This window comes from Aythya fuligula, chromosome 18 (genome assembly GCF_009819795.1).
Source record: "Aythya fuligula isolate bAytFul2 chromosome 18, bAytFul2.pri, whole genome shotgun sequence".
In the NCBI taxonomy this organism is placed as follows: Eukaryota; Metazoa; Chordata; class Aves; order Anseriformes; family Anatidae; genus Aythya; species Aythya fuligula.
This window is the reverse complement of record NC_045576.1, coordinates 125,728-142,805: the sequence shown is the minus strand read 5'-3', so window position 1 is coordinate 142,805 and position 17,078 is coordinate 125,728. Positions and strand designations below refer to the sequence as shown.

The following is a 17,078-nucleotide window of genomic DNA, read 5'->3' as shown; positions in this document are numbered from 1 at the left end:
AATCTGCATCCGATCCGTTCATATACAACACAAAATCAAGAGAGTCAGAGTTTGAAGATTTGTGTTTCCTTGTGTGCCTTCTTTCAGGAAGTTTGTGTTACACATACAATGCACATTCTTTGTGTCACATGCTCATCAGCATTAGGACAAGGGGTTCTGTTTCTTGGTCCCACATACATGTGCCCTAAGTAAGGGAGTCTGAGTTCAAACTGGCCCACTTTTTTCCATAAGCTCAGTACGTCAGCCAGCAACAGCAATAGATCAGTTTTTCAGTCCTGTGCATACCATGAGCTTCTTTGCTCTTCTTATTCCCCAGGCAGATAGTGAGCCATCTGAGATTTTCGTGCTATAATCAGGGATTTGTTTCCCACAAGACATCTAATAAATAGCAGTAAGCACAGTGAAGGCAATGAAGCAGCCTGCCTGCTTCTATATGCTGAGGTTGCACTCACCATGGTGCCCAAAAAGCAGACATCAGAAATGCTCTCTGAATGCAGTTTTGGTGTAAAGATTTACCCCACTGATGTCCCTGTGGATGTAGAACTTTCTAGTAATACATCAGAGGGGAGTGTTAAGCCCATTTCAGTTTGTATCCTTACAGATAAACTTCTGTGGCATGCTGGTTCTATTACTCCCACTCAGATGGCCAAGGAAAGGACTAAATGCAGATTTTGACACACAGAACAGTATAAGAATCCAGGAGGCATACTGCCCTCCCTAGTCCTAGCTGTCCTTCAGAGCAGAGGGAGGCAGAAAAAAAAATCAACAGGAAGGTTAGAAATCACCTGTCTTTTCAACTAAAGCATTGCTGGGCTTACAAGAGCAAGTGCTAGGTCCTGCACCAGAGACAGGGCAACCCTGGCTATACATACAGACTGGGCGACGAGACACTGGAGAGCAGCCCCACCAAGAGGGATCTGGGGGTTGTGGTTGACAGCAAGTTGAATATGAGCCAGCAGTGTGCCCTGGCAGCCAGCAGAGCCAACCATATCCTGGGGTGCATCAAGCACAGCATCGCTAGTCGGTCGAGGGAAGTGATTGTCCCGCTCTGCTCTGTGCTGGTGCGGCCTCACCTCGAGTACTGTGTGCAGTTCTGGGTACCACAGTACAGAAAGGATGTAAAACTGTTGGAGAGTGTCCAGAGGAGGGTGACTAAGATGGTGAAGGGCCTAGAGGGGAGGGGATGTATGAGGAGCAACTGAGGTCACTTGGCGTGTTCAGCCTGGAGATGAGAAGGCTGAGGGGAGACCTCATCGTGGTCTACAACTTCCTCACGAGGAGGAGTGGAGGGGCAGGTGCCGATCTTTTCTCCTTAATAACCAGTGATAGGACTGGTGGGAATGGTGTCAAGCTGAGGCAGGGGAGGTTTAGGCTAGACATCAGGAAGAGGTTCTTCACCAAGAGGGTTGTTGCACACTGGAACAGGCTCCCCAGTGAAGTAGTCACTGCACCAAGCCCATCTGAATTTAAGAAGCATTTGGACTGTGCACTTAATCACATGGTCTAAACTTTTGGGTAGACCTGTGTGGTGCCAGGAGTTGGACCCATCCTTATAGGTTCCTTCCAACTCAGGGTATTCTATGATTCTTGCTGTCAGCTGGGCAAGGTGGAGATTTGTCCTAACTCATCGTCTAGTGAACAGATAACACTGCTATCAGGTGTCTGGTTAGAAAGAAGATAGGCCCTCTGAGTCACATACCTTGACACAGTCTCCTGGTTCGCCAAGGAATCACCAAATCGTAACTTCAACAAACATGCAAAGCTTCTTGCAGGAAACAGATTCCCTCTTGGCTTGCAGTATCCCTGAAAACAGTACAATGCAAGGTTTTACACTTCTTTTCTGTCCTTTGGCTAAGGCCAAAGTGACTTCTGTTGCTTGCTGACTCTTCTTTGCAATTCAGGGGGAACCTCAGAATTCAGTTCCCAAGCATGACCCTGGGGCTGTATTGCACTGACTGGCAACCTTTTGTATGTCATCATTTGGGAGGATGGGCCTTCCAGATCAGCTTCCAAGAAAAATGTGGACTTGATTTTTTTTTTTTTTCCTCTTCAGGAGCTTGAGAGACTAGAAGTTGAAAGGGTGGAGATGATTCGGCAGCACCTTTGTCAGTATACACAGCTGCGGCACGAGACAGACATGTTCAACCAAAGTGTAAGTCTGCTTTCTGTTTAACCCTTTTGGTCTTTACAGCATTTCATCTGAGCTGAATGGTCCCTATCCTGATCTGACTAACTTGATACCAAAAGGAGATGTGGAAGTAGCGTATGTTGTCAGATTAAGTTTGAAGCAGTACTATAGTGCAAACCTCTAGTCCTGTTCCTCCAAGACTTCCTGATCCTGCTTACATGTCATTACTACTGGATCACAGTGTTTAGCTGGGGTATTGAATTTCATTTGACCAGCAAGAGCTGTTACCAGCTCTCCCAGCAACATATGCTATACCTCAAGGTCGTTTTGTTTTTTTTTTTTTTCATTGAAAGATGGTAAATAGACGGTTTCACTGTTGGGAGAGGGAGTATATTTTTCTTTTTAAAAAGGTCTAGTTTTCAAATATTTAAATACAGAGAATGTATGTTTACCTGCACTACATGGTTGTGTTTGTTTTAAGGTATATCTTGCAGATCTAGATTCAAGAGTCTGACTGGATGGTGCCTGGTGTAGGAAGCTTGTCTCTGCCTGACACTGCAAGCCTGCCTCTTTTCTGCTTCATTTTACAAGGCTTCCCATTCTGGCTGTTGGCCCCTGGCCTCAAGTACATGCAGTACTTAGTTGTCAGCAAATGCCACGCAGGCATGCCCAAAGCAGTTCTGCACTTCAGAGCAATGACTGTATCCACTTGAAATGTACCATTGACATTTTGATTCTTGTTTTGTTTATTTCAGACAGTAGAGCTCGTGGATCAGTTGCTTCGGAAAGTGGATCCTGCCAAAGACAGGGAATTGTGGGTAAAAGAACACAAAACTGGAGATATCCGACCTGTGGACATGGAAATATAGACTGTTCTTATAGTTGTATGTGATGAATTAACCAGGGTAATGTTTTTTTTAGGGGTCAGAAGAGCATATGGAAAAGGTTGTTCCACTACCAGACACCTTGTAATTTATGCCTGTACTGGCTATCTCTGTTACTTTTAGTCATTAAAATGGTCTTCATTGTGCTAACTAAGCCTTAAACACCAAACATTCCAAGGTGAAGAAAACAGGTGTGCATTTCCCACCAAAGGTTCTCAATTGCACGCAGCTTCCAGAAGAAATCTGCTTTCTGGTACAGAGAGAACTGTGTTTTTAAGTGACTTTGTGCTATATCCCTTGCATGACTATCGTATATACTATGTTAGAACAACAATGCAGTGTCTCCTCTGGCCAGCAAGTAGGTAAATGAACATGATGTAGGAGGCAAGGAAGCCCTAATCATGAACCCCAGGTCTGTTACTGACTGCTTTCATGACCATAGGCAAGTCAATTAACTTTCTGGCTTCCCCATCTGTAAAACTTGCATATCTTGCAGCAACGTTGTGCAAATACATTTCATATAACAGTTTCCCACCATGGCCCTTTTCCCCCATATCTATAGAGAGGACTCTTGTTCTTCCTGTTTTATACTCCCTCTCAGGGATACATAAACCCATTATTGTCACTGTTTCTGTTCTAGGCCAATTGATAAAGTTGAAAGTGTTATTTACCAGGAAAGACTTTATTGTGCTATACCTACCTCATTAGCTCAATGACAGAAAGAAGTTATATACCAAGAAATAAATGAGATGCTCTAAATCTTCCCTGCATATGCAAGATGTTTTCTTATGGTATCTTTTGAAAGACAACTCTCTACTATTTTGTTTGGGATTCAAGTTTAAATTGCCCTCTGTTGGTTCCTTCAGTTGAATATCAGAGACTTAGCTATATTTAATTAACAAGCTCATGTAGCTAAATTATACTTATCTTTTTAGTTCCTGATTTTCAAAGGTACCATGTATCTGTGATTCTAGACTGCATTAAGTGTAGTTGTAGATGCCCAGCACTTCTGCATCATCATATATTGAAACACAGTTTTTTCCTTACCAAAAATTCAACACAGCTCTTGGCACAGTGGTTGGTAGTTTAGAGACTGTTTTTTAAAAGGTGTTCATTTTCTTCTTCCACTGTTATTTCTGACTGATTGATCAGTGTTGCTGTTAATATATTAGAGGGCCCAAAAGTGGAGGGGCAAGTGCTGATCTATTCTCCTTAATCACCAGTGATAGAACCTGCAGGAATGGTGTCAAGCTGAGGCAGGGGAGGTTTAGGCTAGACATCAGGAAGAGGTTCTTCACCAAGAGGGTTGTTGCACACTGGAACAGGCTCCCCAGTGAAGTAGTCACTGCACCAAGCCCATCTGAATTTAAGAAGCATTTGGACTGTGCACTTAATCACATGGTCTAAACTTTTGGGTAGACCTGTGTGGTGCCAGGAGTTGGACTTGATGATCCTTATGGGTCCCTTCCAACTTGGGATATTCTATGATTCTATTATTTCAGCTCCACTTGCTCTGTTTTGTTATTTTTTTTTTTTTTTGTTTGTTTGTTTTTTGAAGCTGCCTGTGTTTTGAAGGCCTTCCCCTCCTGCATAGCTCCCTCTCTATGATTAAGCAATGTTGTCACATACGTACTTGTATCATGCTGCCAAGCTTCTGGTTCCCTGGTGATCTCCAGTTCAAGCAGAGCTTTTGAGTTCTGTCTGAGCTAGAGGGCTCTACGATCTCTGGTGGCTTTGAATCCCATGGGTGTCCTGACTCAGGTGCTAGAACAGGTGAGGTGTTCTGCAACTGTAATTTCAGCTACTGTACAGAATGCCTACATTTTATTCATTGTCTATACTAGTCTGCCTGTATATTCTAAGGTATATTCTTCTGGCACAGTTAACTCAATAGAAAGTCCTTGTAAGTCTTTCTCTGAGGTATTCTTTTAACTTTTTTCATAACAGAATTGATTCTGGATCTAATGCTGTTAGCTGATTTCTGTTTGAGTTAATGAGCTGAAAGTAATGAGTCATTTGCAACATTGGCCAAGTGCACTCTTCATCACTGGCAGGATTCCAGTTGCTTTCATAGAGCAAGATTCAAAAAGGCCTAATTCTCAGATTTCCAACCTGCTCCAGATTCACTCACATCTGTAACTCTTGTTTGCTGGTCACTTCTATATGTTGAACTTGTGTTGTAAGTCGTCAGTTTTTCTCTTGTAGGAAAGCTATTTCACTGGTAGGCTGCTCTCCATCATCTTTGAAAGGTCATGGAGAACAAGAGAGGTGTCTGAGGACTGGAAGAAAACCAATCATAGTATCATTAAGGTTGGAAAAGACATCTGAGATCATCTGGTGCAACCATCCCCCAACCACCAATATTATTCACTAGACCATGACCCTAAGTATAACATCCAGCCTTTCCTTAAACACCCTCAGGGATGGTGACTCTACCGCCTCCCTGGGCAACCCCTTCCAATGCCTGACCACTCTTCCTGACAAGAAATGTCTCCTAATTTCCAACCTGAACCTCCCCTAGCGCAACTTGATGCCATTCCCTCTTGTCCTGTCACTAGTTATCTGCAAGAAGAAACTGACCCCTAGCTCCCCTCAACTTCCTTTCAGGTAGTTGGAGAGAACAAGTTCTCCCTTAAGCCTCCTTTTCTCCAGACTAAACAGCCCCAGTTTCCTCAGCTGCTAATCATAGGACTTGTGTTGCATGCCCTTAACCAGCTTTGTTGCCCTTCTCTGGACATGCTCCAGGGCCTTGATGTCCTTCTTGTAGTGAGGGGCCCAAAACTGAACACTGTACTTGAGGTGCAGCCTCACCAGAGCAGGGTGCAGTGGGACGATTACCAGTGTGAGCTAAACTATTCATGATACAAGCCAGTATGTCATTGGCTTTCTTGGCCACCTGGGCACACTGCCTTATCACGTTCAGGTGAGCATCAACCAATGCCCCCAGGTACTTTTCCTCTGGAAGTTTTCCAGCCATTCTGCCCCAAGCAGTCAATGTCACTCCAGTCTTGAAGAAGGGCAAGAAGGAGGACACAGGAAACTACAGGCCAGTCAGCCTCACCTCCATCCTTGGAAAGGTGATGGAACAGATGTCATCTCCAAGCACATGGAGGCTAAGGAGGTCATCAGAAGTAGTTGGCATGGATTCACCAAGGGGCAATCATGCTTAACCAATCTGAAAGCCTTCTATGATGGAATGACTGGCTGGGTAGATGAGGAGTGAGTAGTGGATGTTGTCTACCTTGACTTCAACAAGGCTATCAACGCTGTCTCCCATAACATCCTCATAGGGAAGCTCAGGAACTGTGGGATGAATGAGTAGACAGTGAGGTGAATTAAGAACTGGCTGGATGGCAGAGCTCAGAGGGTTGTGATCAGCAGTACAGAGTCTACTTAGATGCCTGTAAGCTAGTAGTGTTCCCCCAGGGTCTGTACTGGGTCCAGTCTTGCTGGATTTATTCATCAGTGACCTGGATGACGGAATAGAATGCACCCTCAGGAAGATTAGTGATGACATAAAACTGAGAGGAGGAGCTGATATACCAGAGGGCTGTGCTGCCATTCAGAGGGACCTGGACAGGCTGGAGAGTTGCATTGTTGGGAACCTCATGAAGTTCAACAGGGGGGCTGTTAAACTAACAGATGAAGTGATCTCTGGAGGTCCCTTTCAACCTCAGCCATTCCGTAATTACTTGATACTGAGATCTTTAGAGATGCCTTTAATTTTTATTTTATTTTTTTTTAATGTTAAAAGATCATAAGAGCATTGAAAGACATACAGAAATCCTTCTTATATTTTTCTTATGTTCTTGGAACTCTTTTTTCCCTCTACAGTCCTACTTGAGCTGCTGTGGGGTAGCTGTATTTCTTCCATATTTCACAGTAACAGTATATATTGAAATCATTAGTTCTTTCATGCGTAGCAGGTGATGTGCAAACTTGTTCTCTGTTTCTCTTTAAATGTTATGTATCTTCAGTTTCTTGTTGCAGAATTAACTGCTTTTTGTTAATTTTGCAACCCCATAGAATCATATGATGCAATGCAAGCCAGCATAGCTGTTTTGGGACAGTCATCTGCCTGCAAGTCACTTTATTTTCTTATATTTTATTTTCTGAACAGGAATTTTCTTTAAAGCATTCACAGGAAGCTTTTACATGGTGGTAGCAGTCATAATTACTCATACATTCTCAGAACATCTTTAAACTTGTACCTTTTTTTACATCATTCTTTAAATGTTTGCTGGAAGTGAGCCTCCGTAGTCCTTATGCAGAAACGTACACTCTTTTACCTTGCTCTTTGGAAGTGTTTAGCTGGCAGAGGTTTCTAGGAAGTCAGCAGGGCACACAGAGGTGATACCAGAGACTTTGAAAATAAGGGTATTGAATAGAAATTCACAAGCTTCCTTTTTTTTTTTTTTTTTTTCTCCTCAGTCTCTCAATGAGGTAAACATTAAGAAATGAGAATCTCAAATACTTAATATATGAGACCTAGCTGCTCTATGCAGTTCCCAACAGCTCTGTGTGTAATAAGCTATTGTAGGAGCATGGCTCTAGAGCTTACCGCTCTCCTGTTGCTGCTCTAACGATTCTATTCCCAAAATAAGTGATAAAGTGGCTCTGACCATCTGTTTGTTTTATCACAGAGAGAGAGAGCATTGCTTATCCAGGTGGGTCCTTCACTATGAAGCACCTTAGAAATCCAAACCAGCACTTTGAAGGAGCCCCTGATGTGGCTTCTTGGTGTGATCAACTGATTGCTTCATTCTGAATAGAAAAAATATTTGCTATTTTGTAATAGCCAGTGTGCTGTCTTGCACTAGTGCAGCCTGCTGGGCCTATTCCTAGAGATGGGAGTCAAGCCTTTGATGTCCTGGAAGCAGTCCTGGTCACTCTTACATTTCCACTTTGCAAGAACAATGTCTTTTTTCCTGATCACTGAACCTTATGTAAAGTCTGTAGATGTTTTGCTATCCAGCACATGTTCAAACAGAAGAATCAGGTCCCAGACTTAGTGGTTTCTGAAGCATTGCTGTGAATAATTCTTCCTGTATGGGCATTCCCCCCGTACAATATTCAGGAGCAGCTGACTGGTATCCTTCTGTGCATGGTGGAGGCATCTGACGTTTTACGGAGGAACCTGTAGGTCCCTCTTAACCAGGTGAGCGATAGTCACAGGCAGATTCAAAGTAAAATGTGTACACGTAAGATAGTAAAATATTTAATTGCCCCAATGAAATCTGAGCTTGATACTAGGCAGTCATCACCCTCAGAACCCTGATGGTTCCAGTAGAAGGCTCATACTGACTTTTGCTTAGCATATGAAAATCAGTAACGAAATGTTGCCTTGTATCTCTTCCTTGATACAGGGCTCTCTGACTAGCATATGATTGTACAAGCAGCAGACTGATATGTGGCAATACCACACTGATGACTGCAGAATGTTTTTTGGATTTGACAGTAGTATGATGTCCTGTGCCACGGCACTGAACTGGCTGTAAGTCAGGCAGAAATGTGTCAAGCCTGGTTTGCAGGTATTCTCCAGGAGCTTGGAGAACAGTCTTTCTTTTACATAATTATGATGTCATCTTTCACATCAGCAAGTCCTTGTCTTCCTGAGAAGAACTGTTGTATAAATATTATTCGTTACATTGTCTCATAGTAGATCTTATGTAAGAGAGCATCTGTCAATTTTAATTTCTTCAACTTCATTGTTACTACATCCACTCCTTCATTACTGATATACACCAGTTTTCAAGATCTTCTTTGATTTTGAATGTTCATAGAACATTTCTTTTGCTTTTATGTGCTGACCAAACTTCACGTTTCTGGATATTTTCCGAGGCTGGTAAGTGCTTGCTTTTTGGAGATGTTGTTTTGGGTTTTGTTTCGGAGTTCTCTAAACAGCCACTAGGATTGGAAGTGCAATGACTCCTTTTTGTGCAAGTCACAGTTTATTTTTTCTCCCTGGAGATTTTTTTTTGAAGGGACCTACACATAGCACAATTTAACTTAAATTTCTAATCCCATGTGTTCTCAAAGCAGAAACCTTTTGTGCCTAATGAAATATCTGATTCTAGCAATTGTACATGGACAAAATCTTTTAGAGACCAATAAAATTTGTCTTACAATAATAGCATTCTAATTACATAAAAATATATATAAATTTGAAACACTCAAATTTAACTCCCTCAACTTACATTAAGTTGAACTGTTTCAGGTGTACTGTAAGAGACAAACTCAGTGGATATTAAGAACAAATGTTTTTCAGCTGCTATATTCAGGTTCAGTGAGTGGACGAGACTATAGTTTTGAATATATATAGTCTTTCAGAGCTACTGATTTCATAAATAACTGAATAATGGCTTGTATCACAACCCTACTAAAATTCAACTAGTTGTTCCTCTTGAAGTGCCTCTTTAAATTATACATGCTACAACCATATAAAATACACAGATTGACCCTAAAAATTTTCAGAACTTAGGAGCAGCCAGTATGTACAGATCTGTGCAGGAATTTCAACCCTTCCTCCTTGTTCTGGACTGTGCACTCTTTTAGGGCATTCACATTTACATATTCCTGCCTTTATATCACTGATCATTTACAGTCTAACACAGGCATCATAAAATCATAGTGCTGAAAATGGAGAAGAAAATGTTAGCCATGTTAGACTTAACTGCATTGAAAGACAGTTTTAACTTAATCTTCTGACACAATGGTATAATGGTTTCAGTATAGGGGTCTCAGTAGGGAATAAGCAGGGAATTCTGCATAAAGTATAGTTTACTCAAGTAGCATTTGGGGCTTAAGTAATGCTATTTTTTAAAAACAAACCTTGACTCTTCTTTAAAGCAGTTGCTTGGAACATTTTTTCTGGTACTGGAAGTCCAAAGCTGAACAGCGATTTCAGGGATCTCACATCTGCATGATGTGACAGTCTTAGTCATTTGAATTTGGGAATGCTTGACCTGAAATCCCTTGTTCCTTTGGAAGTGTTTTGATGGGATGACTGAGATTTTCAAAACAACATAAGGAATTTTGATACCCATTTACCACTCTGTTACTACAGTATGACAAAATCTCTCTTAGGGACAGAAACCTCTATTCATTAAAATGAAATTTAAAAACAAACAAAAAACAAAACACAAACAAACAAACAGGTTCTATTATTGGGCAAATGTTTTCTTCTCTTTAATTTCCATTCTTCCAGCAGCCCAAGACAGTGAAAAATCTAACAAACGGGTTTGCAGACATTCTGGCAGCAAGGATTCAAGGGTAGGCCAGATTACCAGTCATACAGTAAAACAGAGTTTTCTGCTAAAATATGATTGCTTGTTTGGTCCTTTTTGTGTAATTTGCTAAATACATTCTAAAATTTTAGAAAAGATGTCTCTCGCCACTACTAATTTCTTTTTAAAGATGTTTAACCAGAGTTTTGTAACGTTCCATAAATTTTGGCTGACTAGACCTCTTAAAATAGTTTATGGATCATGCAGTCTCTGTCTGGGTAATCAGTAAATCTTGCATCATTGTGCAAATTATAGGATGAGGTTTGTTCCATAAAGGTACATGAAAGAATCACCAACCTGAAGAAGTTCAATGCAGAAAGCAATTAAGGGGCAGATCTTCAGCTTGGGTAAACTGGCAGAGTTTGGTGGAAGCTACTTTATGTTAGTATGGATCTTGTCCTTCGATATCGAAGGCATTTCCACTACATAATGTTTGTCTTACTGTAAAACTATTTCATATGGTTAAACTGTATTTTCCTATATTGTTCTGCAAGTTTATATGCACCACAGTGCTCATCTCATCTCCTGTAAAATAAACTGTACAGAGACACATTGAGCATGGAATTGTATATACCAGACTGTTTTTTCTTCTACCAAAGTCACACGCCTTTTGAATACAATATCATCAAAGTACACCTGGGGTGTCATATGCACATTTACTGCTTTGTTGATGCTAGTGTAACATAGCTATAATTTGCAATCACATCAATCAGGTGTAATGTACTTTACATAGAAGGGGTTAGGGTTACATAAAGAGACAAAAACCCCCATATCCTTTTCAGACCTTTGCATGATATTCAGATGAGTACAATTGTTAAAATTTCATTTTTATATAGAAAACTATTCAAAAAGCAGTAGTTAAGTGGGTTTGATTCATGAACAGGCATGAAAGCAGCTGCCATTAAATGGGTGTGGTTTAAGTGCTCCGTCAGTGTTCTACACAGTCCTTTACCTGCAAGTCCCATGTTTACCTTGAAGTTTAGATGAAGAGAAAGCACTGTTGCAAAATGTTCTTAATAAATTGTTCTACTTTGAATGGTTGAGTTAACATGCATGCCGGCAGGTCTTCTAGCAAAGTCAAAGTTAGCCTTACCAAAATTCTATGTAGTCCAACAACTGTCTCCAAAGTGGGATACTGCTGGAGAAGCAGAGCACAGAACAAGCATGTGTCGCAGTTCTGCAGAACATGAGCTCACTCTCCCAGCAGCATGTGATACACTGACTTTGAAGGTAAAGGCATTATCCACACATCTCATAATCCTCACTGGAGCTTCTTCCTAAGAATTTTTCCAGTTTTGATCTCATGTAAAAATTCATTTTCTTCACCCACCTGCAGAATAGTCCTATACTTGCATGATGTGTTTTTAAAGATAAAGGAATACAGGAGTTGCTAGTAAAGGAAATTCCTAATACATTGATGTGGTAAGTAGTTGCAGAACTGTGCTTACTCTTCACAGGAAAGGAGTAAGACACTGCAAAAGTTCTAGGTTGAAGCTTGGTTTTCAAAGCTGTACATTTGCACTTTGCCCAAAGTAGTCTAAATCTGCTAAAAAAAATATCTCAGAATGCTGTTTCAGATGTTGGTGCATGGTGTAGACCATCTTGGGGAATGCTTAGCAATTCTTAACATACTGTGGTACACTTCATTGCACCTTATCAGCAAACAGCATTTTCAAGTGTGGAGGACAATACAACTCTGAAACTGCAGATGAGGAGATACTTTACAACTCGTGACATTTGCTATGCTGGTGGGGTGGCTCTTAACTGTTATAGTCAAGGACCAGAGTGGATGATTGGGCTGTCAACCTCACAGTCTATGACATTTGGATATAAGGGCAGAAGATTTTACTTCATTTTGCACACAAACACCCGTGCTAGTCTTTTGCAAACAATAATTACTCAAAAAATTACTCAAAATAATTACTCAAAAAAAAAAAATAATTACTTAAAAAAAGCTTGGATCTCACAGTACAAGTAAGCTTTTGACCCTCTCACATTCCTCAGAAATAGAAAAAAAGGTGGAAGGGTATCAGTGAAGTGATTTGATTTCAGGTTTCTTTCATGACTAATAAGTAGACATGCTTTATTCCTCAAGCCCTTACCTAATGCTTCTGACATTCCTGTTACTTATAAATAAAATCCTGTCAATTCTATCTGCATCTCCTGATGTTTCCTAATCAGCAACTTGATTTGGAAATCTCTGGATAAGTCCTTACAAGTTAAAAATATTAAATGGACATTGGAAGTGATTTGAATCAGGTCCAATTTGTTCTAGGTGCTGTTCTTCACCACCTTCATTATTTTTGTGCAAGGTTCCTTCACAAAGGAACTGCCTTCAGGGGTGGAATAAATTAGTCTTGTTGAAGGTAGAATTTTGGAGCAATTCAATTATTAAGTGACCTGAGAACAGAATGCTTCCTGTGTTGCTGTTTTTGGACATGTACCACAGGCAGGATGCATAAAGCCCATTTGCAAGTCTCTTCAAAGGAAGATTCTGATCTAATGGCCCTACTGACAGATCTAATGGGAGCCCTGCTAGTCAAAGAAAAATGCTTTAATCAGAATAGATTTTGCTCTGACAATCCCAAAAACTGCAGGGAATGCAAATTGCACTGTGCCAAATAGCACCTGGCAGGCTGTGAGCAGAAGTCTAGCCTGTAGGAGATCATTTCTTAACCTGGCTGTGTATAGACCAGTTGGAGGAGGTTTGGGAGAGTTCCCCAATGATGTGCTTCCAGTGGCCTGCTGCCACAGAGACATCTGAACTAAGAGATCATATTACTTAGCACATAATCAGTAAGTAATGAATGATGGCTTTTACTTGGCTCTCCTTTGCACAGAATATTTCAGGATTAAGCCTCACTGTTAGCTACATATACTGTCCAGTATGCATCCTGTGCTGTTGAATCTAAGCATGAACTTTTGATGTTATATACTGTATTTCCATTAATTCCATTATTGATTTTGGACAGTCATGCAACTTGCAGAAAAATGTAGTATTTCAGATATACCTGTTTCAGGGCTCTGACTGTGCAGTGACCTTCCATATGTGATAAAGGCCCTGTTAATTGATTTGAGAAAAATATTTTTGATTTATTTGTTATTTCAGACAGGACCTTCCCACAATGATAATACATTGTAGATGAATATTGAATACAGCCAGTAAGCCTGGAAAGCAGAGTTAGCATTTTTATCACCAGGAACAGCAGACCCTTTCGTCACAGAAACAATACATTGTCACCTAAATGAAATGTTTATGTAGATCTACATTTTAAAATGTTATTTCTACATTTTCTTTCCCATATGCCTACTCATACCATCCACAATTTCCAAACAGCCAAATCTTGGGAGTGTCTAGAGCCCCAGCAATGCTCCTGCAGATAAAAGCAAAGTTAATCTTCTATCAATATAATCCCACTCTACCAAATGGTCAGCCAGAAAGCATTGTACCATGGTGCTTACTTACTTATATTGGTCTGGACTCTGAAGAATGTTCAGTAATTATTTCCTGCTTTGAAGTAAGTGTTCTCAAGTCCTTCATGAGGTGTACTTATTTTTGACTCGTGTGATAAAAAATGAGTAGTCAGTAGGTTAGTAGAACTGAACAGTAACCAAGGTAAATTTCATTAACTGTGTTGTATTTGTGAGACATCAACCTTGTACTAGTTGCATGCTGTAGAAATAAACAACTCTTTTCATATGCACGTTTTGGGGTTTTGCACCATAGTTTGTGGCCTAGAAGCTAAAGGCTTAATTTAAATGCCCACTACTAACTCAGCTGAAGGGATGTGTAGCCTTCCTCTCAAGAGCTCTTCATGTCTCTTCCCAGCCTGTATTAGTTTTCAAATGTATCTGTATTTCCCCTCTCTTTTGTGCCCTGCAGTTGTGGGTTTCCCTCCTTCACCCAAAGTCTAAACAAGTCAGGAAGGCTTGTCTTACCCCCAAATCCTTCCTGCTAGAGGCATTTAAGTTAACTAACAGATCAAATGAAAGGTGATAATTCCTCTCAGGCTGCACAGTCAAATTGCAAACCCTTATGCGTCAGAATGATGTCAGAAGTTTGCATTGCTCTGAAACAGATCTAGTTGCTGTGAGAAAGATCTTACTCCAAGCATTGCTTAATACAGAGATTCAGCCCCTGGTCACAGAAGGTCCTACAGCTATATGGACCAAGGCAGGAGTCTGAAGGAAGCACCACCAGGTACATGCTTGTGCACCCTTCCCCTGGCTATGTAAGGATTGCTATCACTGACAACAGAGCAGAAAGAAGTAGAAATCGTGAGTTTCAGTAATGTGGCAAAACTCATAGCCTCAGTTTTGCTTGGATTTTTTTGTTAAAACATGACGTGCCCCAGCAAAACCCTTCCACCCATCTGCTTCTGCCCCATAGGTGAATGTAGCAGAGTCTTGTTCTGTGTATGTGCTGATCTGTTTTACATATGAGATCTGAAAAGTTCAGATTGAGAGGCACGGGCTCTGTTTTTGTTAGACAAGAAACACCCCAGGTGCTTGACTAATTAAAATAATAGTGATAGAGACAAACAGAGAAACAAACAATCTACTTAGGACTAAGTTTAAATCTATTTAGCATAATAAATATATCTAAAAATATAATGGAAAATGATTCTGCAATTTCTCTTGAACATAAGGAAAACTGCTTCTAGGTGTTTATTTTTAAAATACAGGAGGCGGAGTTATGTCTGGCATAGGTTTTCCATAGACTATTTCCCTTCATGCAATTTACTACCTGAGGAAGAACTCCAGAATTATTTGCTAGGGCCCTTTTGCTTTCCCTCACAGTTCAATGCCATTTCTGCCTTTACAGTGCAGATTTTGGTTTTTTTTTGGAGTACATGTTTCTGTCTTACACAAGATGTCAGTGTGTCTCTCTTTTTGCCTTACAGGGTTTCAGATTTGAGTGTACTTAGAAAACTGCAACTGCATTGAATATTACCAGGTATGCTGTCAGGACTGGTGATGGAGCATGTGCAGACACAGGCCTGACAGAATAAAAAGCTGTTATGTCTTGCCCACAAATGTGTCAGCTGATTGCTTTCTAATACCTGGCTTTGTTGTTGTATTAACTCATGCTTGCAATGTATCCTGATTTGGAATGGAAAAAGGAAAGAGGAGGTGACAGATGTGACGTATTTCTAACTGGTTCCTTTTCTTTGCAAGTATAGTCATCAGAGGACAACACCACATTTGCAGCCACATTACATACCACACTTCCAGCGTTGCTTCTCAACCCAAATCTGCAATCCTTGACAGGACTGTATTTTTCCAGGCAAAGGAAGTTGTTGGACTTAAGACCTTCCAGGGCAGGGCAGTGGTGGATCTGCAAAAGATTCTTTGCTTAAGGGGTAGGGTATAACCTGCAGCTAAGGAGAAGTAGTAATGAACTTTTATACCATGGGAAACTACAATCTTGGGAGCATGAAAGCACTCAGTACCTCTGCCTGCCAGTTGGAGGACAGGATGCCAGGTTTGGAAAGGGACCACACAATCCCCTGCTGTGTAGTCATTTTCCTTGGTGTCACCCTAATGGAGTTGCTTCTTACATCTTCTAACGTTTCACATATACTCATCACAAATAGTCATGTTTCCCAATAAAATATGAAAAATATGCTCAACAGTGGTGTCAAGAAGCAGGAAGAGCAGGGCTACTCCATGAGTGTGAAACAAACCAGGAGCAAAGTGACCATAGAATCATAGAACGGCTCAGGCTGCAAAGGACCTTAAAGATCACCTAGTTCCAACCCCCTGCCATAGACAAAGACACTACCCACTAGATAGGTTGCTCAACTATTCTTGAAGACCTCCATGGATGAGGCGTCCATAACCTCTCTGGGCAACCTGTTGCAGTACCTCACCACATTCTGAGCTAAGAATTTCACAGAATCAAAGAATTTCTAGGTTGGAAGAGACCTCAAGATCATCGAGTCCAACCTCTGACCTAACGCTAACAGTCCCCACTAAACCATATCCCTAAGCTCTACATCTAAACGTCTTTTGAAGACTTCCAGGGATGGTGACTCCACCACTTCCCTGGGCAGCCTGTTCCAATGCCTAACAACCCTTTCGGTAAAGAAGTTCTTCCTAACATCTAACCTAAAACTCCCCTGGCTCAACTTAAGCCCATTCCCCCTCGTCCTGTCACCAGGCACGTGGGAGAACAGACCAACCCCCACCTCACTACAGCCTCCATTGAGGTACCTATAGAGAGTGATAAGGTCACCCCTGAGCCTCCTTTTCTCCAGGCTGAACAAGCCCAGCTCCCTCAGCCGCTCCTCGTAGGACTTGTTCTCCAGGCCCCTCACCAGCTTCGTCGCCCTTCTCTGCACCCGCTCAAGCACCTCGATGTCCTTCTTGTAGCGAGGGGCCCAAAACTGAACACAGTACTCGAGGTGCGGCCTCACCAGAGCCGAGTGCAGGGGGACGATCACTTCCCCCTGGCCTGCTGGCCACACTGCTTCTTATACAAGCCAGGATGCTGTTGGCCACCTTGGCCATCTGAGCACACTGCTGGCTCATATTCAGCCGACTATCAACCATCACTCCCAGGTCCTTCTCTGCCTGGCAGCTCTCCAACCATTCCTCTCCCAGCCTGTAGCTCTGCTTGGGGTTATTGCGCCCCAGGTGCAGGACCCGGCACTTGGCCTTGTTGACCTTCATGCAGTTGACCTCAGCCCATCGGTGCAGCCTATCCAGATCCTCCTGCAGAGCTTTCCTACCCTCAAGCAGATCGACACACGCGCATAACTTGGTGTCATCTGCAAA

The 17,078-nt window shown here is 41.6% G+C and overlaps 1 protein-coding gene across 6 annotated transcripts in view; it reads left to right on the top strand.

The window, feature by feature from the left end:
* The window catches only part of GAS7 (growth arrest specific 7), a 110,723-nt gene extending 106,453 nt beyond the window's left edge, over positions 1-4,270 (top strand). For all 6 annotated transcript variants that reach the window (XM_032199459.1, XM_032199458.1, XM_032199463.1 and 3 more), the window contains 2 exons: positions 2,054-2,152; positions 2,884-4,270. In XM_032199459.1, coding sequence (XP_032055350.1) covers positions 2,054-2,152; positions 2,884-2,997 — 213 coding nt within the window. In that variant the 3' untranslated portion in view covers positions 2,998-4,270. The remainder of the gene's footprint in view (positions 1-2,053; positions 2,153-2,883) is intronic.
* The last annotated feature ends 12,808 nt before the right edge of the window (positions 4,271-17,078 follow it).